The sequence below is a fragment of the Mesoplodon densirostris genome, chromosome 19 (genome assembly GCF_025265405.1).
Source record: "Mesoplodon densirostris isolate mMesDen1 chromosome 19, mMesDen1 primary haplotype, whole genome shotgun sequence".
Lineage (NCBI taxonomy): Eukaryota > Metazoa > Chordata > Mammalia > Artiodactyla > Ziphiidae > Mesoplodon > Mesoplodon densirostris.
The window spans coordinates 3,585,592-3,611,480 of NC_082679.1; the positions used below are offsets into that span (position 1 = coordinate 3,585,592).

At 51.6% G+C, this 25,889-nt stretch overlaps 1 protein-coding gene across 3 annotated transcripts; it reads right to left on the reverse strand.

Moving 5' to 3' along the window:
* Positions 1–47: 47 nt before the first annotated feature.
* Positions 48–24,040, reverse strand: BRSK1 (BR serine/threonine kinase 1). 3 transcript variants are annotated; one of them, XM_060085215.1, is made up of 19 exons: positions 23,579–24,040; positions 22,004–22,098; positions 21,830–21,915; positions 19,695–19,835; positions 17,290–17,406; positions 17,174–17,207; positions 17,020–17,088; positions 15,465–15,611; positions 14,964–14,995; positions 14,459–14,629; positions 13,838–13,935; positions 13,465–13,624; positions 13,178–13,238; positions 12,359–12,725; positions 11,843–11,891; positions 11,625–11,748; positions 10,712–10,910; positions 1,798–1,887; positions 48–347 (listed from the first exon to the last, which is right to left on the reverse strand). In XM_060085215.1, exons 1-19 carry the CDS (start codon positions 23,712–23,714, stop codon positions 190–192), a joined length of 2,334 nt encoding a protein of 777 aa, XP_059941198.1. In that variant the 5' UTR covers positions 23,715–24,040; the 3' UTR covers positions 48–189. The 3 variants fall into 3 exon arrangements, with proteins under 3 accessions (XP_059941198.1, XP_059941197.1, XP_059941199.1); XM_060085214.1 differs by having other exon boundaries at positions 13,178–13,241; XM_060085216.1 differs by lacking the exon at positions 23,579–24,040 and having other exon boundaries at positions 13,178–13,241; positions 21,826–21,915; positions 22,004–22,091.
* Between the last annotated feature and the right edge of the window lie 1,849 nt (positions 24,041–25,889).

A 25,889-nucleotide genomic window follows, 5' to 3' on the forward strand; every position in this document is an offset into this window, starting at 1 on the left:
CCCCCCCAGTCCCCCCAGAACCACCCCCATTGGGCACGGCCCCCTGAGCCCTATCCCTGCAGGGCAAGGCCGGGTTTGTTGTGTCTCCCCCCCTCCCTACGTACTCCTTGGGCCCTATTTACAGATTCACAGTTGGGGGGCAGGGAAGGGGGGTGGAGGGGGCACCCCTCCTTCCCCGGCCCCCTGGGGTCAGGGTAGGGGGGTCCCGTTGGTGGCCAGGAGCTTCTTGTCCTTAGGGGGGCCTCGGCGGGGAGAGCTGGTCAGCTCTGGGTCTGGGCGGCCGGGCGGGGGCTGCAGGCTTCGGGGTGGGGTCCCGGCAGGCCGGGTCTGGGTGCCATTCTTCTCGTCTGTGGGGGAGGAAGCGATCTGGCTTCAGGAACCCCAGGGGTACCGAGCCCAGGGATGTGCTCCAGCAGGGGAGGTGGCTGCCAGGGGTCACACACGCCAGCAACCAGGCCTGGCTTCCCTAGACCAACAAGGCACATGTCCCAGGCGCCCCCAAACCTAAGGCTTTGGCAGTCAGGCCACGCCCCAGTGAGACCTGGCAGGCCCAGCTCAGGAGACATCCTCAGAGACTCTGGTTACAGCACCGTCTGAGTCCCCCGATCATGGCCAAAGGGCCCCATTACTTTCCACTGGTTGTTAATGGGGCCCAGTGGAGCCCACAGCAGATTGTTTGGGGGTCTCGGGCTCTCCCAGCTGGGCCTGCATGACTGCGGTTAGCTTTCTGTGGGGCCTTACTGCCCCAGAGTAGTTTCTGTAGGACCCAGAACAGTACCTGTAGCAGAGGCCGGTCCCTGGAGAGACACTCATTGCTGGAGGCCTTGTTGCCATAGCCACCAATGGGGCTCCCCCTCTTTGGGGCAGACCCAGAGGTCCCCCATTGCCCCACTCCCCTTATAAGGCATGTGGCTCGGGCCCTGGGTGACTGTGCGTCCTACATCTTTGAATGCATGCCCTTTTAGGAACTCTGGCTGTCAAGGCCAGCTTTCCTTGGCAACCGGGTCTGGAGAGGTTCAGGGGGCCTTGCTCACTTCTGGTTGCCCTGGGGAACCAGAATGACAGAAGGTGGAGTTTCTCCAGCTCCCTGCTACTGAGGCCCTCCCTCCAGGCGCCTTGCTGTTAGCTTGCTTAGCCCATGCGGGACCTCTGATCTCCAGGACCGTATGATAATAACTTGTTTGAACTATGCAGTTTGTTGTTTGTGACCCTGGCCTCGCTGATCCCTGTTTGCTAGGGAATTCTGCTCCCGATGACCAGGGCTGGTGGGTGAAGGGAAGTCCCTTCCCCCTGGAGCACAGACCTCGCCCGCTCCTGGGGGGACGCCCAAGTCCTTGAAAGCCAGGCCCAGCAAGGCCAGAAGAGTCTGAGCATCTGCAGAGAGGATGACCAACTGGTCCCAGTTTTAGCACTGAAACTCCTGCATCCCAGGGACCTCTCCATCCTGAGCAAACCAGGATGGCCGGCCACCCTCCTCCAGAACACAGTCCAGGAGCCTCTGTTAGCGGAAAGCTCCGCTACCTCCAAGACAGAGATGGGTCATCCCCTTAGGGATCCCTGGAGGTTCCCTCCCTGGTGAGGCCTTCTCAGGCTCAGGATGGCCTGGTTCCCTCGGAGCTCAGGCCCCAGCCTCTCTGGGAACCTGCTCCCAGCATTACAGGTAGGACCTAAGGGCGACAGCAGGTGGGCCCTGTTGCCCCACAGCTGAAGCCTCGCCAGTAACACCACCCCCCCCGCAGCACCTGGCCGCCAGGAAGTCTCCCCTCCGCCCCATGGGTGCCCCAAGGTGCCTCCCACCTGCCAGGGCCTGCACGGAGGGCTGGTCATGAGTGCTCAGCAGCTGAGCCTGGATGGTCTCTACAACCCGCTTGAACCGACGGCTGGGACCTGGAAGGGGCAGGGAAACAGACTGATGAAACAAAATCCATATTTTACAACAAGATGAGAAACTTCAAACACAACAATTTTCTCTGCCAGTTTGGGCCTCCTCCCTCCCCTTTAGTGTGTGCTGTGCATCTGCATTAACCACACCTGCTTAGGAGGTAACCTTCTTAATCTTGTCAGGGGCCACGAAGACCCATGACCCACTACTCGCTTTGTACCTGGATTGTGTAAACTGTCAATAACACGCCATTTAATGTACAGCCCTCTGTCTCAAAAATTTATGTAACTGTGGTTTGACCTCTGATGGCGGAACAGTCTCGGAGCTTTCTGAGCGGCTGTTCCTGGGTTACAATCCTCACTTTGGCTTGAATAAAGTTTTCCACTTTTTTCTTAGATTGACCGATTAATTTTTTCGTTGCCGTGCATGGCATAGCCGGCAGGATATGAGAGACACCCACCAGAGGGCACCTGGAGTCTACTGGAACCAACGCTAAGTACCAGCATGGGCCCATTGGGCTCCCCCCAGCTTCTCAGTACTCCTCAGGTGTTCTGACGAGTTTTCCTGATAGCTGGATCTCATTGTTTGAGTGATGATTCTGAAAATTTTATTCGAGCTGTTTTCACTTAAGACTTGGAGTCTTAAGGGGCACTGGTGTATTCCCTAGGCAGGACCGGGGGGTCTGGGCAAGAGGCCCAGGGAAACATTAGGTGGCTGGGTTTTTGTTAAATTTGGCTTGAATGGAAGACTTCCCTGGTAGTCCAGTGTTTAAGACTCCTTGGCTTCCACTGCAAGGGGGCGGGGGTTAGATCCCTGGTTGGGGAACTAAGATCCCGCATGCCGCCCCCCCCCCCCCCGCCCCGTGAGGCCAAAAAATAAAAAATAAAATAAAATAAAGAAATCTGGCTTGAATTGAAAAAAAAAAAACAAGTTGCTATGCGGTCTGAACAAAACTTTTGCTAGTGAAATGAGAGACTGAATTATTCAGCTCTTAAGCAAAAGGGAGACCCACCATAACCATTAAGTAAATACTGCTCGTGGAGGTGTGAGGGGGGATGGGCAACAGAGGCTGATAACCTAGAACTCCGAGCACCTGTGATGGTTTTAGGCTGTTGCAGGGAGAAACTGAGACAGGTAAAAGCGTCGAAGTAACCCACGGGTAACTCCTTGGGGAGCTAGACTCAGATGCAGTGCACATGCAATCCACCACACTGCCCTCAGAAAGTTGTTTAGATCATATTTCATATCTGAATTAGGCTATTAGACATTAGGCTGAATTAGACATTAGTAATGGGAAATTGTGCCTCAAAGGCCAAACATCTCCCGTTCAGACAGCCACCAATGGGAATACCAGCTGCGCTTATGTATGTTTGCAACTACTTAATTGGAATTAAAGGAAATCTGTCCTGAAATGGCCGAGATAGGTTTCTTTTCGTTTTTTTTTAAAAAAATATTTATTTATTTATTTGGCTGCACTGGGTGTTAGTTGCGACACGTGGGATCTTTTAGTTGTGGCATGCGGACTCTTAGTTGCGGCATGTTCTAGTTCTCTGACCAGGGATCAAACCTGGGTCCCGTGCATTGGGAGCACAGAGTCTTAGCCACTAGACCACCAGGGAAGTCCCCAAGATGGGCTCCTTTAAGCACCCCAAAACTGATTTTTCATGCGCAGTTAAACCCTGCAGTCTCCTGGACCTCTGTCCGCAGGGTCTACTGGAAACGACAGTAGTTAAGAGTTTTTCTCTTTTTTAAAATTAGGTTAGCAGGGGAAAATATTTGTAGCGCTAGCTTCTAGGATCTTTTGAATTGGGAAAACTTCTAAACTGTAAAATTTTAGAGACCTCTCATCCTATTTTCCTATTTTCATTAATACTTAGAATTTTGAAAGTCTTCAAAATTCCAAAATAGCCTCATTGAGGGACTTCTCTGGTGGTCCAGTGGTGAGGACTCAGCACTTTCACTGCAGGGGCCCGGGGTTCGATCCCTGGTCATCCCTGTTCGGGGATCCCGCAAGCTGTATGATGTGGCCAAAAAAAAAAAGGTCTCTGAAAGATTTGTTGCAGAAGGCTAATGAAAGATCAATGATATAAAAGGTGACTAAAGCTTTACTGCTCCCCCTATCCTCCTTTATTTTAGTACTCATTCTAATAATCCTGTCTGAAGTGCCTGTCCACTCTGACGATGCCATTAAATGGTTACCTTTAGAAATGGGACCACCTGAGGCTGTAGGTGAGCCTCTTCAGATCAAAGGCCTAACTGACTGGCCACAGTTAAACAATTTCTTAAAACCCAGGGAGGATGCTCAAAAGTGTTTGTAAATGGATTACCAAGATGGGAGGCCACCAGTATGACTAAACTGACCACAGCTGAAATTTGGAGCCTGATAGGAATATGGGGGGTGGGGGGTGTCTTCTCACCTAAGCTAAACGAGGGAAAGTAAAACATTCCAACATAGGTGAATGGGTATGTCAGTCCATTGATCAAACACTGAGGTGGCCACCCAATTCTTTAGGAATTAAGAACTGTCCTTGTTTTACAAATCTAGTCTTTACAGGACCAGAGGTGCGGCTCCAGAAACAATCCAAAACCCACCAATCCTTTTACCACTCCCAAAACCTTCCCTCTTTATCTTAAGAGGCTTGTTAAGTACTGGAGAAAAAAAAAAATTCTGGCCTTAAGAGAACAAAGTCCTTCTAGGAGAACTTGCCTTTCTCCTCCTATGCCTTTGATATGCAAATATGCTACCTGGTCTCCTCCAGGAACTCTTAATTCCACCATCTTTTTAAAATGCAAATTTCAGGAAAGGTAACTCATAAAAAGAAAGAACAAAAGGGAGACAGGTAATTTGAATCCAACCTGTTTTGTAACTGATTCATAGCTGACATTCTGGAATGGAAACTGTGGGGTGTCTGTCTGTGTGTTTGTATGTATCTGTATACGTGTGTTGAAAACGTGTTATTGCCAAAATTAGTTTGTAAGTGGAAATTACACTTACAAGGAAAGGAAATTAGGCACTTTATATAAATTCTCAGAAATAGAAAAAAACGAACCCCAATGACTTTCAGATTTGCGTGAACTGGGAAATATTGAGTATAGCATTAATATCTGGTACTAAATTTAGCTGAAGCTTGTTGCATTAAGACAGACATGTCTTTAGAGTCATCAGCGTTAAGTGTAATATTTTTATTGCACCTAGGTTTACTAGAAATGAAATAAATGAGATATTATTCCTGTTACAAAGTTTGTCAGCAAGAAAAATAACTAGATGTGACGAAACTTTTCAGTAAATAAAATAGATGTAAATGAGATAAGCACTTTTAGGTAAACTCTTTAGGAAAAATTATGTTTTGGGAATGTCTATCTAAAGCAGTCTCTCCAGATTTTGATAACTTGAAACTTCATAGAGTTTTGCTAAACTAAGTTAAACTACAGGAATCCATTGAATATCCAGATCCTTTCTAAATAAGATACTGGAACAGTAATTACTGAATATATGCTTCCTTTTACAGAGAAACTAAAGGTAATTAGGACTATTAATAAATATGGTTGGGCTTCCCTGGTGGCGCAGTGGTTGAGAGTCCGCCTGCCGTTGCAGGCGACACGGGTTCGTGCCCCGGTCCGGGAAGATCCCACATGCCGCCGAGCGGGTGGGCCCGTGAGCCATGGCCGCTGAGCCTGTGCATCCGGAGCCTGCGCATCCGGAGCCTGTGCTCCACAACAGTGAGAGGCCCGCATACCGCAAACAAACAAACAAATAAATAAATATGGTTGATGCCACACTAAGACATTTTCTGTGGAAAAAAAACCACTTTTTCTAGAAACTATAAACAGTATTTATAAGTTTGCTACCCTATGGGATGCTAATGTAAAAGTTCATACTTGCTTACTACTTAGTTTGTGCTAGAAACTAAGTTTTAAGGTTAAGAATTATGCATATGGGGCCTCCCTGGTGGCGCAAGTGGTTGAGAGTCCGCCTGCCGATGCAGGGGATACGGGTTCGTGCCCTGGTCTGGGAGGATCCCATATGCCGCGGAGCGGCTGGGCCCGTGAGCCATGGCCGCTGGGCCTGCGCATCCGGAGCCTGTGCTCCGCAACGGGAGAGGCCACAACAGTGAGAGGCCCACATACCGCAAAAAAAAAAAAAAAAAAAAAAAGAATTATGCATATGTAACTAAAGCTACCAAAATAAACGTTTCAGTATGCAAGAAAAGTGGCAGGTATGTTTTCAGTAAAAGACAGTATAAAGAATGGAAATACCTTTTGTTAAGGGAAAAGAAACCCCGAGGAAAAAGTTCCGTGCATGTTCAGGATTGGCTAAGATTAAATTGAATTTAATTAAGTAAATGAATTTTATATTTATTTATTTATTTATGGCCACACCGTGCGGCTTGTGGGATCTCAGTTCCCTGACTAGGGATCAAACCCAGGCCCTCAGTAGTGGAAGCACCGAGTCCTAACCACTGGACTGCCAGGGAATTCCCGTAAATGAATTTTGGTATTAAAGTGTTACAAAACCTGAATTTGGTTTTCTCTCTATTAAGAGGACAAAGTTTTCTGAAAATATTGATCTGCTTTTGAAAACAGATTGTAAAGTTTCTTTAGCTGGTAATCTGTTACAACTTTCAGTATTTGCTTTTGAAATTTTTTTTGTGACTTTGGTTAAGTGAATACAGTGACCTATGTCCTACTTGACCAATTGTTTTGAAATCTTTTTGATTTTTTTTAAATTAATTATTTTTGGCTGCGTTGGGTCTTCGTTGCTGCGCACAGGCTTTCTCTAGTTGCTGCGAGCAGGAGCTACTCTTCCTTGTGGCGCGCAGGCTTCTCATTGCGGTGGCTTCTCTTTGTTGCGGAGCACAGGCTCTAGGCGAGCAGGCTTCAGTAGTTGTGGCACACGGGCTCAGCAGCTGTGGCTTGCAGGCTCTAGAGTGCAGGCTCAGTAATTGTGGTGCACGGGCTTAGATGCTCTGCGGCATATGGGATCTTCCTGGACCAGGGCTCGAACCTGTGTCCCCTGCATTGGCAGGCGGATTCTTAACCACTGCGCCACCAGGGAAGTCCTCTTTTTGATATTTTGACGAACTTTCCAAATATCAAATTCTAACCGCAGTTCTTTTGACCGCTAGCTAACTTTGGGATGCTTCAGAGAGGTCCCCTGGAGCATCTCAGAGAGAAATATTAAACTAATTAAGTTTATTTTGTATGTTAAATCACATGAGAAGCATTGTCAAATGAGAGGTTATAAAATTTCTTAGGTTGTATCACACAGACAAATGTCATTAATATATATATATTCTAGAAATTATATGGAATTCCTAAAAATCTGGTATGTCCTGATAAAATGTTATCAATCATAATTCTAGTAATTATTTTAAAACGTATGTCACAGCAGTAACAAAGTTCATTTGTCAATCGCATTGGAAACAGGTCTTTAACCTTGACTGTTAAAGTCTTTTGTCATTTATAGACAGTTATTGTTGTACTCTGATGCTTTTGCCAAAAGTACTCTGATGCTTTCGTCAAGAAGATTCATAGAAAGGACTGTTTGACAAGTACAGGTTTCTTTTTTTTTTTTTTTTTTTGCGGTACGCGGGCCTCTCACTGTTGTGGTCTCTCCGGTCGTGGAGCACAGGCTCCAGACACTCAGGCTCAGCGGCCATGGCTCACGGGCCCAGCCGCTCCGCAGCATGTGGGATCTTCCTGGACTGGGGCATGAACCCGTGTCCCCTGCATCGGCAGGCGGACTCTCAACCACTGCACCACCAGGGAAGCCCAAGTACAGGTTTCTGATAACTTTCAGATCATACTGCTGAACTGGGTAAGAAATTAAAGCATACTAATGGAAAACCTGGTGGCTTCATAAAACTGTTATGAAGATTAAGATCAAGAATTAGTCACATAGGACTGAGAGAACTGATGAATATGGTTATAATTTGGGGGTTTTGCCTGAAATATTGCTGGTTTTTAATCTGTGTTTTCCAGATATAAGGAAACCCTTCCCCTCAACCTAATTATGACTTGACTTGCAGCAATTTGGTAAATTATTCCTTTATAAGCAGAATTGAAACATGTATCTTTTCTCTTTACCTGTTGTCTCTAGATTTTGGAAACTCTTAGGTTCCCAGCAGCTTTCTCAGGTAGATAAGGAAAGCCACCTCCTGACAGGTGCAAGAAGCCTAAAGTATTTTAGGGACCTCAAAAAGAGAGGAATTCATCCAAATACATAGATATCTCGGGTGGAATCTGTGACACATCTTTGGCATGGATTTCCTGGTCTCAAGAGGTTTTCTAAAAGTTCAATCTGAGGGACTTCCCTGGTGGTCCAGTGGTAAAGAATCCGCCTTACAATGCAGGGGATGCAGGTTCGATCCCTGGTCAGGGAACTAAGATCCCACAGGCTGCGGGGCAACTAAGCCCTCGTACCACAACTACTGAGCTTGTGCGCCTCAACTAGAGAGCCCGCGTGCCACAAACTACAGAACCCACGCACTCCAGAACCCCGGGCGCCACAACTAGAGAAGAGAAAAAACCCACACGCCACAACTAGAGAGAAGCCTGTGCTCTGCAACGAAGAGCCCACGCACCACAATGAAGGATCCCGCATGCCTTAACAAAATCCCGCTTGCTGCAACTAAGGCCGATGCAGCCAAAAATTAAAAAAAATAAAAAATAAAAAAAATAAATAAATCTTTAAAAAAAGTTCAATTTGAGAATGAATATATGCATATGTAAAACTCAATCACTTTGCTGTATACCTGAAACTAGCATGACATTGTAAATCAACTATACTCTTAAAAAAAAAATTCAATCTGAGATCCTTTATGAAAAGTTCCAGCACAGCCAATTTAAAACAGTCTATGTTTGGAATTCCCTGGCGGTCCAGTGGTTAGGATGTGAGCTTTCACTGCTGTGGACTTGGGTCCAATCCCTGGTCAGGGAACTAAGATCCCACAAGCTGTGTGGTGAGGCCAGAAAATAAGTAAGTAAGTAAATAAATAAATAGGGGCCTCCCGGGTGGCACAGTGGTTAAGAATCCGCCTGCCCATGCAGGGGACACGGATTTAAGCCCTGGTCCGGGAAGATCCCACATGCCGCAGAGCAACTAAGCCTGTGTGTCACAACTACTGAGCCTGCGTGCCACAACTACTGAGCTGGTGTGCCACAACTACTGAAGCCCGTGTGCCTAGAGCCCATGCGCCACAGGAGAAGCCACTGCAGTGAGAAGCCCACACACCACAACGAAGAGTAGGCCTTGCCGGCCGCAACTAGAAAAAGCCCAAGTGCAGCAATGAAGACCCAATGCAGCCAAAAATAAATAAATTGAATAAAGTAAGAAAAATAAATAAATAAATAAATAAAACAGTTTATGTGGTCAATTAACCAGACTTATTTTGCAAACAAATTAGTCTTAATTTGGCTATATTTGGTAGAAGTGAGAGTAATTTTAGAAAGAAAAAGATTACATTTCAGTGGATATTAAATTCTAGTTTTGTTAATTGAGGCCTATATTTACTGCCTAATAATGAACATGCACAATGCAAATGCAAGATAAAAGTGGCGTAAATCCTAGTGGACAACTTGGAATTGACCTTTAGTCCGTGCCAGACATCTTACTAGTACAACCCCCTAAAGGGAAAGAAATAACTTGGCTATTAAAACTCAACATCAAGGGACAGGATGGACTCAGGGCAAGTAAGCAACCACCTTTGCATCGAGGGACCAAATATTTGATCACCTAAGGCTTTCTGAAAGGCTGTTCCCCAATTATAATCCTCAGTTTGCCTTGAATAAAATTTTCTTTTTTTTTAGATGGACTGATTAATTTTTCCATCAGTAAGACTGACTTGAGGCTGGGGACAGGGAAGGCGCTCCCACCCTGTGGAACCAGTCCCTCCACCCAGTAAACGACTCTTCTCCCTTGCCTCAAAATCTCCCTATTGGGGCTGGGCATAAATTCATGGTTTGCAAGTGGGACTAAGAAAGATTCGACTTAAAATAATGACGTGCGTTGTTTTCTATTTAAACGGGTTCTAGTTGAGGCCATGAAGACCCAGAAACGTAAGAAAAATAAATGGGAGGGAAAAAAATCTTAACATTGAGAAAGTTCTGCATGTTAGTCTTTAAAGAAGAAAAAAAAAAAGGAGCCATAGTTCATTTTGGTGATGTAATTCCCCAGTGCCCCAGAGCAGCTTGGTTAAAAACTCTAGGAGCAAGCTCATCTCCCAGATGTGCCATGTTAAGATTGGTGGCAAGGACAACAAACAGAGGTATTCCTCATTATCCAAACTCTTGTTATCAGGACTCAGGGACCAAGTAGAATTGGAAGCAAGGCACTTCTGTGGTTTTCACCTCTTGTGCCAACTCTTGATTGGCTGTGGCTGCCTGCAGCAGAGCTCAGCAGAAAGAAGTGTTGTGATCGATTGGTGATGTCTGCTCTGGGTGTAGGAATGAGTTTTGACAGCAGAGCACCACAGTCTTAATCTAGGAAGAGTCCAGTGCTTTGAGGTCAGGAGGCCTCGGTTGAGCCCCAGCTCTGTCACAGTCTGTCGTGTGACTCTGGCCAAGTCAATTTACCTCTTTAGGATGCAGTTTTCTTCTCTGTGAAACCTCAAAGGCTGCTGGGAAGCTTCAAGGAAGTAGTGCACATAAAGCACTTGGCATGTTGTGAAGGAGAGGATGTGTGTGGGGGGGTCTGGGAGAGGACAGGGCTCACAGAGTCAGCACCATCTCCTCCTCCTGCTTGCTGCCCTCCTGGGCTGCTACCCTATCTCAGCTCTTTTGAGCATCCCACACACCAGGCTGGGGGCAGCCGCACCAAGGGAAACTTACCGGAGATGAGAGTAAAGGTGACAGAGTAGATGCCACCACCACCGCTGCCGTCCCGCCGGGGGGAGGGCTCTGGACCCTCAGAGGAGCTGATGTCCACCTGGAAGCGGACGGGCTTCTGGAAGACGGAGGGGCCACCACTGGCCTTGTACTCAGCCCTGAAGCTGGTCTGTGACAGCACACTATGACTCAGGCTGGGGATCTGAGAGAGGTGGGGGACAAAAGGAGGGGGTGATTTCAGCGACCTGACTCCAGGAGACAGATGAGCAGCTCTATGACCAGCTCTGCCCAAGGAACTACCAGTTCCCTCAGCCACCAGGGGGAAAGAATAACAGGAAAGGCATTGGGAGGCCCCACTGTCCGCTGAGATTTGTAGTTTTCTCTGCCTTATAAACAAGGTATCAGAGGAATGATTGAGCAACTGAATCCTGAAGTAATAAGGACTCTCATATCTGGTGCCAACCCCAGGCTCCAGAACCACATGAAACAAACTTCCTTCCTCCACAAACACTGGCTAAAGTCACATCTGTCTCAGAAACTTTAAGTCCCATGAGCCCCTAAAGCAAAAAACCACAGGACCCAGTGGACAGCCCTAGAGTCCACTGGAAAAAGTAATTCCTTTTGCCAATCTCAGACCTGGTGGTAGGGAAATGGCAACTCACTAGTCCTCGGTGGATGCTAATATGTGGGAAATTGTAATTCAGGATCCTGTTTCACCAATTCCAAGCCCCAGGGCGCAATAAACCTCTCCTGCCTCCATGCCCCCACAACGACCAAACCCAACTCGGGTTGTAAAACTACAATTCTCATGAGCCCCAGGTGGAACTCAGGCCAGTGCTAAGGTGGTGAACCCCAGAGGCTGCTGGGATTTGTAGTTCTGTGGCGGCGAGGTTGCATGGGGACCCAGGACCCTCACCGACAGGAAGGCATGGACAATGTCCGCTTTGATGCTGCTGAGAGGTTTATCCTTTAGCACGAGAAATATTTGTTCTTCTTTGTCCAAGGAGATGAAGTTCCCGAACCAGGAGCGTTTTGCCAGCCTGAGTGGGAGGGGATGGTTGGAGGTGGGTCGGGAGGGGGCTAAGGGAATGAAATCCCCCCTCAGGCCCCTCTTCCCTTCCTTGTCAGACTCACTCTGGAGAGGACTCTGGCGTCAAGCTGGACATCTCCTCGGCAGTGGGGACTGGGGAGGGGAGAGCATGGTCAACATATGTCCATCATCCTGGTGTCCAGCACACAGGCCAGCAGTAGCCTCCAACCAGAGGTTCCAGACCCCAGAGTCTATTCATTTCCCAGCAGCTAAACCCCAAATGGCACAGGCATGATGTTCCTTCTAGGGATGGGCCCCTGGCTAGGCCACGCCTCCCGAGGTGAGGCTTGCTAGCTATGAGCCAATGGGAAGGTGAGCCAGAGCACTGAAGGGGGCGTGTCTTTCAGACGAGCTCCTCCTCCAGAGTTGGAGGCCCCGCCTCTTCTCTCCCCAACACCTGAATCTCTGCTCACAACAGCATCTTCACTGAGGATGTGTGAGTCCAGGCCGCCAGCCTCTTCCTTCCCGGGGACACAGATGTTAGACCCCAGCCCCCACCCCCATATTAGGACTCAGGAGTCCGCATCCCCACCCCCTTCACCCGCAAAGGACCTCCATACCCTGCATCTTGCGCCGGTGAAAGCGTGGGGAGCCCAGGAAGCTGTTGCGGATGGAGTTGAGACGACTCCTCCAGGCGGCTCCCCCGACGCCACCGCCGGGGCTGGGGGGCGGTGTTGTCCCTGGGGTCCCAGTGGGGCTGGCCCGGGGCGTGTGCAGGGGCGAGTGCAAGGGGGTCCCCCCGGAGGAGCGTGGGGAGCCTGGGGGGCCGGGCAGGGGTGTGGAGCGGGCACTGGGGGGAGGGGGCTGCTCCCCGGCGCCCCCACCCCTGGGGCCCCGAGAAGGCAGCGTCTGCGTTTTGGAAGTCGGTGAGCCCCCACCCCGGGCCTCATCTCCAGCGGGCTCCGGTGAGAAGGAAAAGACCGGACTCTGCAGAGTGGTGGAGTCGGGTGAGAGGGTGGACTCAACTCTCAGGAGGCTCTAGGCCCACTAGCACACACTCACAGAGGTGCACCCCAAAGCATGCTGGAACTTGTAGTCCAATTATTTCCCCCAACCCCCACTGTTGCGGGGGAGGGCAGGGACTTTTTCTATCATGCTGACTGTAAACCCAGCAGTGACTAGTACTCAGTAGGCGCTCAACTAGCTTTTGTTAACTGGATAAATGGAACCCTTCAGACACACTGAAAACGCAATCCTGTTAAGGTGGGAAATGGCCAATGGACTAAAATACTAATGAGGCCTTGGGTCTTTGGCCCTTTAGGGGCAAGGAGGCATCGTCCCAAGACTTCATGGGAGTTGTAATTTCTGCTGTTTCATCTTTGCTCCACAGTGCCTTCACTCCCTTACCCCTTCTTAATCCATTTGGGACCTGGCCTTACCCTTGGGCTGCTCAGAGGGCTGGATGACAGACCAGTGGAGGCTCCACTGACGCTACGGGATCTGCTTTCAGGACAGATTAAGAAACAAAAAAATCAGGGGGGAGGGTTTCAGAAGGCTCAGATGTCCTCTGCCTTCCACACTCCTTTGAGATGAGGAAACGAGGCCCAGAGAGGGGAGGAGACTTGTCCCAATCACACAGCACCTTTGAGGTGGGTATGGGGTTAGAGCCCTGAACTCCCTCTCCACCCAGGGCTGTGGATCCCACTGGAGGGGCAGGGGTTCCCACCTCTGGCTGTGCTGGGCCATCTCCAGGGCCCGTCGGGTGGGCACCGGGGAGCCACCACCCCCGGCATCCGTGATGCTCAGGACTTCCATGGACTTCCGCTCTGGCCGCCGCTTCCCGTGACGGCTCAGCATGGGGGAATCCACACGCTTCCGGGGTGGGTCTGAGGGCCGAGAGTTTCAACCCAATCAAAAGATACACGGGTCCAGCTGTACATGGCACTCGTACAGATGGGGAAACTGAGGCTCAGAGTGGAGAGGGGTTTTGACAAAGGTCACAGAGCAAGTCAGGGAGTCTAAACGCAGAAGCTCAAGGCCTGCAGCACTTTCTTCCCTCAGGAATCTGGGGTCTGGACTCTGAGCCTTGCCCTTCTCACCAACATCATTCCGAGGAGGTAGGTCCTGGTCCTCACAGCTGGGATACCGCTCCTTCCGATCCAAAAGCAGATAATATATCATCTTTTCTTGGTTCTCCCTATGGGGGATGGGGGGTGGGTAGGAGAGCACTGGGGTCAAAGGTCAGGCCCCAGAGATGGTCTCATCCCCTGCCTATGTCTGTGGCTCTGTGGGGCTCAGTCCACTCAGTTTCCCTGTCTACGGTTCCATTCTCCTAGGTATCAATAGGGCTGGTCCCTTTGTCTCAGTGTACATCTCAGCCTCATTTTACTCAACGTTATTAATAATTATGCTAACACCTGAGCACTTACTTACTATATGTAAGCACTACGTGAGGCACTAAGTTGGCCTCACCATCTATTAATACTTTTCAGCATCGTTTCTTTTTCCCACTGGTCCTACCACCCCCTCCAGGTTCCCCCTAGAACAGCTCCTCGGGGGAGCTGTGAGCCACGCCCTTTCTAGTGGCCTGGACCTCCCCATCAGGGGAGTCTGCAAGTGTGCAAGGCTCCGGCGCGCCCCCTGCCGGCTGTCGGGAGAGCTGCAGCAGCTCACCCCATGTGGCCAGGGTGTTATGTGTTAGAGTGTGGGGGGGGTCTTACTCCTCGCTGCGCAGCTCGCGATGCAGCCGCTCGCGGTCCCTGAAGCAGCCCAGTGAAGCCATGCTCTCCAGGACATCAGGGTCCAGCTCTCCGTTTGATGGCAGGCTCCGCATGGCCACCCGGCGGCCTGGGGTTGGCTCCAGGCACGGGTCCGGCTCGTGTTTCCCTCCCCTGGGGAGGAGAAGAATTGTAGCGAATCGGGCATCTCCTTCAGCGGAGACTCAGGGGTCTCGGGACCCAGCCTGCTCCTTTTTTGGGAACCCAGGAGTCCGGGCCCCGGCCTCTCCCCCCTCACACCCAGGAGTCCAGGCCCAGGAGTTCGGCCCCAACCTCTTCTCTACCTGTCTTCCTGCCCTAGGACCCAGAAGTTCGAGTCCCTAGCCCCTCCTTATTCAAGACCCTCGGCATTCCGCCCCCTAGCCGGCTCTCCTGCTTTGGGAACCCACGATATTTGGGGTCCTCTCCCTCTGCCAGGGACCCAGGTGTCCAGTTCCCCCATACTCACAGGTACCAGGGATGTTTCTGAATTTGCTCCAGCTGTGAGGGGCGTGGGTCGTAGAGGAGCAGAAGTGAGATCGTTTGAACACAGTAGGCACGCAGTGAAAGCAGACTGGGTGATGCTGGGGGTCCCTAACGTGCCCCCTTCCCTCCCCTTCCCCCAACCAAGGGCAGTACAACAGCACGACAGCTCATGTCTCCCCCTAGTGGCGGCTGTGCGGCGCATTCTGACTACTCCGGACCGGCCGGGCTACGGGTCCCGCATGCGCAGTGGCAACCTGCCCCGCTCCGCTCCGCCTCAGAAGGGCCGGTAAGCACATGCGCACTCCCGCTGTGTGTGTGTCGGGGTAGGTGGGCAGGACCCCAGGGCCAGGGCTCGGCCAGCGATGCCCCTCCCAGCCGTCACCCCAGGGACTGACGGGCAGGTCTGGAAATCCATCCTCATGACTCCCCTAGGGATTCTGTCCCCACCACCCACTGTCCCTCCATCCCCGCCCCCCCAACTCACGCTGAGCCTTTTCTCCGGCTCCACTTCGATCATCCCCCTCAGGAGGCTCTGGCAGTCTGGAGGAATGAAGTGGGGCATGTGGAAGACGCCTCGTTTCACCTTCTCCAGCAGCTGGCGGAGGTTGTCATCGTCGAAGGGCAGAGCCCCCTGTGAGAAATAACAGACCCCTCACACACAGAGCTTACGAGAGCTGATTCCAGGCGAATGCCTAAGCGCCTCACACGCATTGACACATTTAGTCCTCGCCGCAAGCCCCAAGAGGTAGGGAGCTACTACTACCTCCACTTTGCAGGTGGGGAAGCTGAGGCACGGAGCCATCCAGCAATTTGCCCAAGACCATCTAGCTCTGAGTGGCGGAGCAGGGATTTGACAATGGGCAGTCTGGCTCCAGCGCCTAAGAGGCTGGGGCCGCAGCTTGGAGGCTGTCCTTTAAAAACATGCTTCTCCCAGGGAGTTCCCTGGTGGCCTAGTGGTTAGAATTCTAGGCTTTCACTGCCATGGCCCAGGTTCAATCCCTGGTCTGGGAACTAAGATCCCACAAGTTGTGGCAAAATAAATAAATAAACAAATAAAAATGAAAACATGCTTCTCCCTAGTTTCAGGAGGGGTAATCTTCATTCATTTTAAAAAAGTGAGCGTCCATTACAGCTCAAGGATCTAGGAGTGAACAAAGCAAGCCCTTGCCCTCCTACAGTTCACACCCCATGTGGGAGAGGCTGGTGAGGGAGCTAAATAGTGATGGAGTGATTGAGGTGACACTGGAGCACAGACTAGGATGAGTGAGGCCTATGGGAATCTGGGGGTGTAGCAAGGTGAGTGGTGTGCCCCCAAAATTCATGTCTACCAGAACCTCAGAATATGACCCTGTTTACAAATAGGGTCTCTGCAGATATAATTCATTGAGGATCTGGAGGTGAAATCGTGCAGGCATTAGGGTGGGCCCTAAATCCAATGCCTTGCAGAGGAGCGGAAATCACAGAGAGATATCCCTCAAGGAGTTACACACACAATGACAACTCTGTTAGCTGCCAGGAAGGAGATAGCCTACCACAAGGAAATCTGACCATATGGGAGGAGTGAAGGGGGCCGGGATAGGCTTCCTGGAAGGGCGACAATTGAGCTGAGAGCTAAAAGAAGTCTAGTATTAACTAGGTGAGCAACCGGGCTGGCAGGGATGGAAGAGCAGGTGCAAAGGCCCTGTGGTAGGAGCTGGGCTGATATTCCCCAGTCTGGTTCTATTAATCATTACAGTACTGTAATCAGGATCAGTTAGTAAACAACCACTTTCCCAAGTGCTCCAAGTCCTCCTGGCTGCCCCATCCCTTTCCGGGGAACCCGCCTGGGCTATCTCACAGTTCTGTGACTGAACAGTTAGCTCCAGGCACAGAGAGGGGTGCTCCCAGGATTTTGCTCTGTTGTGAATACCCCCACCTTCCTGGTACCAGTTAAATATTTGGGAAACAACCCCTGAGGTGAGGATGGAAGTAAATGTTCTATGCTTCCACCAGGCAGGACTGTTCTAGGAACGGGGCAGGAGAGGTGAGGAACGCCTTACCACAAGCAGGGCGAAGAGGATGACTCCACAGCTCCACATGTCTGCCCGGCGGCCATCGTACTTTTCCCCCTGGAAGGGAGAAGGACCAGCCATGACGTTCATCTCTCCCAGGCTCCCTCCGCTCCTCTCTCCCCTCCACCTGCCCCTCACTCACCTTAATCACCTCTGGGCATGCATAGTGAGGGGACCTGAGAGAGAGAGAGGTGGTATGAGCTTCTGGCCGGCTTCTGACCCCCTCCCTGAGGCGTAGGAGGCCAGGCCCCCACTCACCCACAGCTGGTCTCCAGGAGGCTGTCCCCCACCTGCAGGGACGCCATGCCGAAGTCCGCGATGCGGATGTTGTTTTTCTCGTCCAGAAGCAGGTTCTCAGGCTTCAGGTCTCTGTGGCTGAGACAGGATGGTGGGACTCAGGCCTCTGCCCTCTTCCCGGAAGCTAAGGCCCCATTCACTATTCTCAGAGGGGGACATGTCTGGAAACTTCTAACTAGGGACGTTTTCAAGCATGCCCCAAGGTTGGAATGAGAATATAGGAAGCCCCATGTACCCACCCACTAGCTTCACCCATTATCAATTCGGGGCAAATCTTCTCTTATCTCTATCCCTACATATGCTCTCCTTCCCCCACTGGACGATTCCGTAGGAGACCCCACACAGTGTATCATTTTATCCACAAATATTTGAATATGTGTGAAGTGAGATATTTTGAGGTAAGCAGGCAGATGATACTGAGCTGGTTCTTAAAACATTCAAATATTTGAATACTGAATAATAAAAAAAAATACTGCCACCCCAAGCCCATCACTGGTCCCCCCCCCCCACCCTGGGGACAAACTCCTCAGGATGTAAGGGTTAATGTCTGGGGGAGGTGGGGCGGAAGATTCTAGTTTCTCTTGGAAGTGGTCCTTAACTGGGTCATACTTGTTAAATCTGTTGACTATCGCCCCCTGGAGGCCAGTGTTTTTAATGTCAGAGTCTAGACACTTAAGGTGTTGACAAGTTAAATGGGCTGCCTTTTCATCACCAAGATTCACTCCCAGGTCTCAGCCCCTCCACCCTGATCCCCATCCCAGAGAGGGAGGTGTGCAAACAGATGAGGCTGAAAGATGAACTGGAGGCATCTATTTTGTACCTTAATTAATCATTAAAATGATGCATACTGAATATCTTGTTTTGAGAGCTGAAAGCAATTCAATGAGGAAAGGAAGATCTTTTCATATGGATGTTTATGTGCAAAAAAAAAAATGACCCTCAACCTTTACCCCACAACATATACAAAAATTAATTCAAAATGGTTCTTAGGCCTAAATGCAAGAGCTAAAACTATACAACTTCTAGAAGAAAACACAGGAGGAAACCTTTGTGACCTTGAGCTGGGCAAATTTTTTTTTTTTTTTTGCGGTATCCGGGCCTCTCACTGTTGTGGCCTCTCCCGTTGCGGAGCACAGGCTCCGAACATGCAGGCCCAGCAGCCATGGCTCACGAGCCCAGCCGCTCCGTGGCATGAGGGATCCTCCCGGACCGAGGCGCGAACCCGTGTCCCCTGTATCGGTAGGCAGACTCTCAACCACTGTGCCACCAGGGAAGCCCCCAATTTTTTTTTTTTTTTTTGCTGCATCACGCGACAGGCGGGATCTTAGTTCCCCACTAGGGATTGAATCCGTGCCCCCAGCAGTGGAAGTGTGGAGTCTTAATCACTGGACTGCCAGGGAAGTCCCTGGGCAAATATTTCTTAAATAGGAAAGCAAAAGCATGAATTGTAAAAGGAAAAAAAATCAACAAACTGGAATTCATCAAAATGTAACACTCTTGCTTTTCACAGGATATTGTTATAAAAATGTAAAAGCATGTCACAAACTGGGAGAAATTACTTGAAAAATATACATTTGATAAAAGATTTGTTCTTAGAATAAGTAACTCTTAAGAGTTATTCCTAGAATTATCCCTTATCCTAGAATAAAGAACTCTTACAACTCAGTAACAGAAAGACAAATAACTCAATTAAAAATGGGCAAAGGATCTGAACAGATGTTTCTCCTAGGAAGATATACAAATGGCCGATAAGCACATGAAAAGATGTTCTACATCATTAGCCATCACGGAAATGCACATCAAAACCACAATGAGGGCTTCCCTAGTGGCGCAGTGGTTGAGAGTCCGCCTGCTGATGCAAGGGACACGGGTTCGTGCCCCGGTCCGGGAAGATCCCACATGCCGCGGAGCGGCTGGGCCCGTGAGCCATTGGCCGCTGAGCCTGCGCATCCGGAGCCTGTGCTCCGCAACGGGAGAGGCCACAACAGTGAGAGGCCCGCGTACCGCAAAAAAAACAAAAAAACAAAAAAAAACCCCTACTGAATTGTACGCTTTAAAGGGGTGAATTTTATGATGTGTGAGGGTTTTTTTGTTTTGTTTTTTGGCCGTGCCGTGGGGCTTGTGGGATCTTAGTTCCCCAACCAGGGATCGAACCCATGCCCCCTGCAGTGGAAGTGCACAGTCCTAACCAATGGACCGCCAGGGAATTCCCTATTATGTGAGAATTATATCCCAATTTTGAAAAAGGGATAAAAGATTTACTTGGGGGCTGCAGGACTCTGGCTTCCACTCAGCCTGCTATGTGCTCCCAAGGGCCTGCCTTCTGGGCAGTGCTCATTCTGGCCTCTCTCAAGCTGCCCCCTCACCAGATGGAGTAGCTATGGCAGAAGTCCAGCGCCGACACGATCTGGCGGAAGAACTTCCGGGCCTCCTTGGGGGTCAGTCTCCCCTTCTTTACCAGGTAGTCGAACAGCTCACCTCCAGACACGTGCTCCAGAACCAGGTACCTGGGGGACATGGAGGACGCAGAGGGCTGGAAGGGGCATGTGGAGGACCAAGGAGCCTGGTCTCCCTCTTCCAAACGCACAAGACCTCAATCCCATTGGCCCCTGGAGGCAGAGAATCCCAATTCTCATGAGTCCCTGGGAGGAGGAGGCTCCCATTCCCATTAGCCTCTGGGAAGCAGAAACTCAATTCCCATTAGCCCTAGTCAGCATGTCAGTTTCAGGGGTCAACACTTTGACTAGTTGTCCTCAGGAGATAAGGCAATTCCATTAGCACCTGGAGGTCAGAGATCCCAATTCTCATAGGCCCCTAGGAAATAAAGCCCTGTATTTCCATCAGCCTCTGGGAAGCCAAAGTTCTCATTCTTATTAGTTTCTGGGATGCAGATAATGGAATTTTAATCTATTTTTGGATAATGATATTTGCAGTGTGTACCAAATGAACAGTCAACATCTGTGAGCTAAAGCCTACAACTCCCATCAGCCCCTGGGAGGTAAAGACTCCAATTCCCATCAGTCCTTGAGAGAAAGAGACACTAATTCCCATCAGCCTCTGGGAAGCCAAAATTCAATTCCCATCAGCCCCGGGCAGCACAGACTCCCATGTCAACTTCAGGAGTATTAATACTTTGACTCCTAGTTGTTTCAGGAGATAATGCAACTCCATTAGCACTTGGAGACGACCCCCAATTCTCACAGGACTTTGGGAAATAAAGACCCCCACCCCAACCCCTACCTACTCCCATTACCCTCTGGGAAGCCAAGCCCCTTATTCCCATAAGCCTCTGGGATGAAGAAACTTGAATTCTCATTAACTCTTGGCAAAAACGAGTGCCTTGTGCACCAATCTAAGTCAATTTCTGTGAAGTAAAAGACTACAACTCCCTTCTGCTCCTGAGAGCTTAAAAACTCCCAACTCCCATAAGCCTCTGGGACATAGAGACTTCTAATTCCCATCAGCCACCTGGATTCTAAACACTCCAAATCCCCTCAGGCTCTGGGACGCTAAACCTCTAATTCCCATCAGCCCCTGGAAAACAAAAGCTCAATTTCTATGAGCTCTTGGAAAACTAAGGTTCCTCTGTGAAGCACAAACTCCCATGGGCCCTCCCTCCCCACAGGGACGGTGGAGTGAGAGTGATAGCTCCACGAATCAGGGACAATGGCCCCTCCCTGCCGCCACACCTGGGGAAGCCTGAGGACTACAATTCCCATGAGCACCTGGGGCTGGCCAGCTTCCTTCCTAGGGAAATCCACCCTAGCACCTGATGGGTGCTGGAGTTGGTTCATCCTGGGGACTGCCTGGTGGGGGCAGGGGGTTGTCCCCTCTCTCGCTGCCCAGTCCAGCTGTCCCTTGGGTCACCAGAGCCCAGACAAAGGTCTATTGTCTGGAGTCCGGACAGCTGGACCCCACCCCCAATCCTAAGGCGGGTAATCAACTTTGAGATGCAGGCTTAGAACTCCCAGGAGACCATTGTTGGGGTGTCCAGTCATAGCACCCAGAGTTATGCTGGGGGATGAAGGGAGCCTCCAATGCTCCAGAGAGGGGGTTTGGGAAGAGGCCTGGGGCTTTGCTAGGCCCCATTGCCCTAGCAAATAGGAAAGGGATCTGCCCTTAGCAAGTTGGGTCTGGCTGAGGGCATCAAGATGATCCAGTATCGAGTGTTCCCTGCAGCGCAACAGGGCGCGGGACTGGGGCTGGAGAGGAAGGGGGAGGATCAGCCTGTGTCCCCCACTCGGGATGGCTCAGGCTTAGCTGTCCTGTTGCTGGCGCACAATCGGCCCGTAGCGTCAGGCCAGCTCAGTGTGGGAACAAGGAGTGTTATGAGTGTGTGGCGGGGGCTGTCCTTGTGCAGTAAGGAAGGGACTGGGCCTTCAGTGGCCCAGCCAGGAGAGCTCAAGTTTCCCCAGGCCCCTCCATGCCTTGTTTCTGGAAATGTACCCCCTTAGGAACTTGGGGAGAGCGCATGGGGGGCTGGGTGTCTATAAATACCTACAAATATTTCTTGTTCTCGTAGACGTCGTGGAGCTTGAGGACATGTGGGTGCTCAATGAGCTTCAGGATGGCAATCTCCCGCTCCACCTGGGGGAAAAGGAATGGAGGTCAGCCTTGCCTCCCTCCCTGCCCCCAGCCCCAAAGGGTCCCCTCTTTCCCCAGCGCACAGACACACCTTCATCAGCACCGACTCGGACAGCTTCTCCCGGTTCACGATCTTGATGGCAACCTTCTGGCCCGTGATGCAGTGGACCCCGAGTTTAACCAGACCTGGGGGATCGGGATTGAAAATGTGGGGTGCGCTCCCAGGGCATTCTCCCCGCCTCTGGTTCCTAAGCCCCCCTTGCCACCCCGTTTCCTCTTTCTTCCCCTGCTGGTTGTTTAACAGTGGCCTGAATCACTCTCACCTGAACACCTGGGGGCTGACAGCCGCCGTTCCCACCAAACGCAATTCTCTTCTGGCTCCCTGTTGCCCAATTCTGTTCCTTCTGATTGTCCCTCCACCTACCTGCCTCCCCCTCCCTCCACAGCTACCCTCAACTTAAGTTCATCTCTCCACATAGTCTTGCCTCACTGAATCTCCGTAGTTTTGTCTCCTCCAATCTGCCTTCTTCAAACAAACCTCTCTCTCTCTCAACCCATCACTTCCTTGAATTCTTTGCCCTTTAATCTTCTGGAGACACCATGTCTCTCAAGGAATATAATCTTATGATTGCCCCCTTCCCAGACCATCCTCCTCCACCTCCTCTCAAACCGACCTCTCAATCCCCTTCTTTGACCTTCTTTTAATAGCAGCTGTAGCTGGAAGCATGCACACCCCAAGGGTATCCCCACTCCCCAAGGGTAAGCCCCAAAGCCACAGATCCAGGAGTCCAAGCCCCCAGCCCCTCTTCCCTCAGACTCCCAAGTCCAGGTCCATGGCCCCTTCCTCCCCCATAACTCAGGAATTCAGGTCAGCAACACCTTCACACTTTTTGCACTAGGATATGGAGTCTGATCCTCTCCCAGCCCTGACCCTCAGCTTCATAGAGATCCTGGACCCAATCCTGAACCTCGTACCCAGAACACAGGTGTTCAGCTCCTGTCTTACGCCCACCCACCTCCCACCTGGCAGGAAAGAGGTTACAGAGGTTTAGGAGCAGTGAAAGATGACCCCCCCAATCCACAGCCACTCCTGAGGGATTTGCCACTTGCATCCACCTTTCCACCTCTCCATTCCTGGCCCCCACATTGAGCCAGCATGCTGGAGAAGGGGCAGAATGCTGTAGACCTCATCGCCCCAGCGTCAGTCCCCCGGTAACCCCAACAGAGGCCCTCCTAGGCCAGAGGACAGTGCAGAGAGAAGCAGCTTCCTGAGGCGCACCCCCATCCCAGCACCTCACCCCGGCCTGCGGCTGTACTGCACCAAGGACCTCAGCTCCCGGCCCAGACCCTGGCTGCAGGCCGAGGTCCCTTTCCCACTGTGGTCTCGGACCCCCCCCACCTCTGTCCCCAAAGGGTGGGAGCCTCTGGGCCCCAGTACCTCCTCCCAGGAGTCCAGGCCCCCAGCTTCCTTCTCCCCAGGACCCCAGAGTCTGAGCCCTCACCCCCTCCATCCTAGACACCCGGCAGTCTGGACCCCAAGTCCCTTCTCTGTGAGGGACTCAGGGGTCTGAGCGGCCAGCCCTTGCCCTTTGAATACCCATGAGTCCCGCCCTCTGCCCCCTATCTCCCCTCGCCCCCGCGCCAGGTGTCCCCTCCCCTGACTCACCTGTCTGTCCTTTGCCCAGAGTCTTCTCCAGCCGATAGGGGCCCACATATTGGGCGTGCTGGGGTGGGTGTGGGTGTGCGTGCGGAAGGTGGTAGGCAGGGGAGCCCCCGCCCCCCTCCTTGCCCCCGGACGACATGATGCCCTTGGTCCCGGCCCGACCGGCCCCCCGGCCGCCCCCCCTGCGGCCGGTCGCCCCGTCCCTCCGGTGGGGGCCGGCGACCGCTCCGTCCCGGCCCCCCCGGCTGCCCCCCACCTCTCCGGGGGTCCCCAGGGGGCTGGGCTGGGCCCCCCCCAGTCGGCGGGCCGCGGAGCTCGGGGAGGGGGGGCTGGCCCGGGGGGGTCAGGCCCCGGGAGTCAGCATGGCCCGGGGGGGCTGCGCGGCCCCCCCTCCCCAGCCCGACCCTGGCCGGCCCCCCCCTTCCTGCGCCTCCCCCCGCCGGGGGGGTCTGAGGTGCGGGCCGGCGGATGCTGCAGGCCGAGGTCCCCCCCGCCCCCCCACGCGCCCTCTCTCCTCCGCCTCCTCCTCCTCTCCGCCTCCCCCCCGCCACCTCGTCCTTTCTCTCCCGCACGCTGACATCACCATCCGGGGACTCCGGGCCCTTCCCCAAAGTTAACCCTTTCGGAGGGGGGAGGGAGGAGCGGGGGCAGGGGGCGGGCCTGGGAGCTGGAGGGATGGAGAGGAAGTGGGAGGATGCTGGGAGGGATGGAGGGCTGCAGGAGAGACGATGGAGGGACAGAGATGCGGAGCAAACAGGCAGGGGCTGAGGTGGAGCTACACAAAGGGAGATGAAGTCTGACAGGAGTCAGGGAAAGAGACAGATGGCAAGGGAGATGGAGACCACCAGAAACAGGGATGGGGCAAGAGAGGGAGATGGGGGAACACGCAGGCAGCCAGAGACAGGCAGAGACAGGAGAGATGGGGGGGTGGTCAGAGAGACAGCGAGATGAAGAAAAGGAGAGAAGGTGATGGGGAGAGACAGAGATGGAGAAAACCAGAGATAGAAATGGAGAGAGACCGAGATGAAGGGAAAGAGAGTTGGAGAGACAGGGAGTAGGTGGTGGGGGATAGAGGCAGAGAGATATGGAGAGACAGATGGGAAGAGAGATGAACAGAGAAAACAGAGCCAGAGATGGGGAGAGACCCAGAGTAATGGAGGGGAGACCACAGAGAGATGAGGGAGAGAAATTAACAAAAATAGAGGGATGGGGGCAGAGAGGGGCAAGATGTAAAGGTAAGGCACAGGGGAAGGTGGCAGGGGAAGGATGGAGGGTCAGAGAGCGGGAGGAAAGGGGAGAGAGAGATGGAAAGGGACCGAGGGGGAGGAACAAAACAGAGAAACAGGTGGAGGGAGGAGTGGAGAGAGACAGAGAGATGGAGAAAGAGAGACTGGCAAAGAGAGATAGAGGTGGGGACCACAAAAGATGGGGGATACATACAGGTGAAGGGCTAGATGCTGGGGGGAGATGGTACAGATTGGATGGGCAGAGAAAAAGGGAGACAGAAGCAGAGAGAGGGAAAGCATTTGGGGAATTGCTGATCCAAGGCTCATCTCTGTTCCCCCAGACCCCCAAGCTGTCCACCCAGGCCTCCATTCCCCACTAGCATCAGGACCCTGTATCCACCCACAGCCCAGGGTGCCGGTTTTTAGATCATCTTGGATCCATACCTCCATTTAGGATCCACGATCCTCCTACAGAGAAACTTCCAGAACCCCTTGAGGTCCCTGTGTGTGTTTTTAGGCCCCTGTCTATTCTCTGTGCCCACCATTGGATCCCGTAGATCTTCATGTGGGCTCCATTATAATCATATGTCCCACTATAGCTCATCCATAGACCTGTGCACAGCTAGATTTCCACGTGATCCAGGATTCCCCTGTATCAGACACCCAAAGGTGTTAGGCACCCATTTAATTTCCAAATCACCTATAGAGTGTACCCATGAACCTTAAGTCTCCTAGTCAACCACTTTCATTCCGTGAATCTATACTCAGTGCCAAATCTAAGCCAGATACAGTTCTCAGTTTGAGGGTACAGCAGGGAACCAAATCAACAAAGATCCCTGTCCTGTGGAGCCCTCACTGCAGTGGATGAGGCCAGAGATAAACAAGATAAACAATCAAAATATATGGTATGTTGGGAAGTCCCTGGTGGTCCAGTGGTTAGGACTCCGTGCTTCCACTGCAGGGGGCACGGGTTCGATCCCTGTTAGGGGAACTAGGATCCCACAAGCCTCACAGCCAAAAAACAAAACAAAGAAAACAAAACCAAAAAGAGCACAAAATATATGGTATGTTACAGAGTCGTGATCAGT

Coding starts and splice junctions, on each gene's coding strand:
- BRSK1 (XM_060085214.1), bottom strand. CDS start 23,714: ATGTCGTCCGGGGGCAAGGAGGGGGGCGGGGGCTCCCCTGCCTACCAC. Junction 17,208..17,289: donor CTCCTGGAGACCAGCTGTGG/GTGAGTGGGGGC, acceptor TCTCTCTCTCAG/GTCCCCTCACTATGCATGCC. Junction 17,089..17,173: donor CATGCCCAGAGGTGATTAAG/GTGAGTGAGGGG, acceptor TCTCCCTTCCAG/GGGGAAAAGTACGATGGCCG.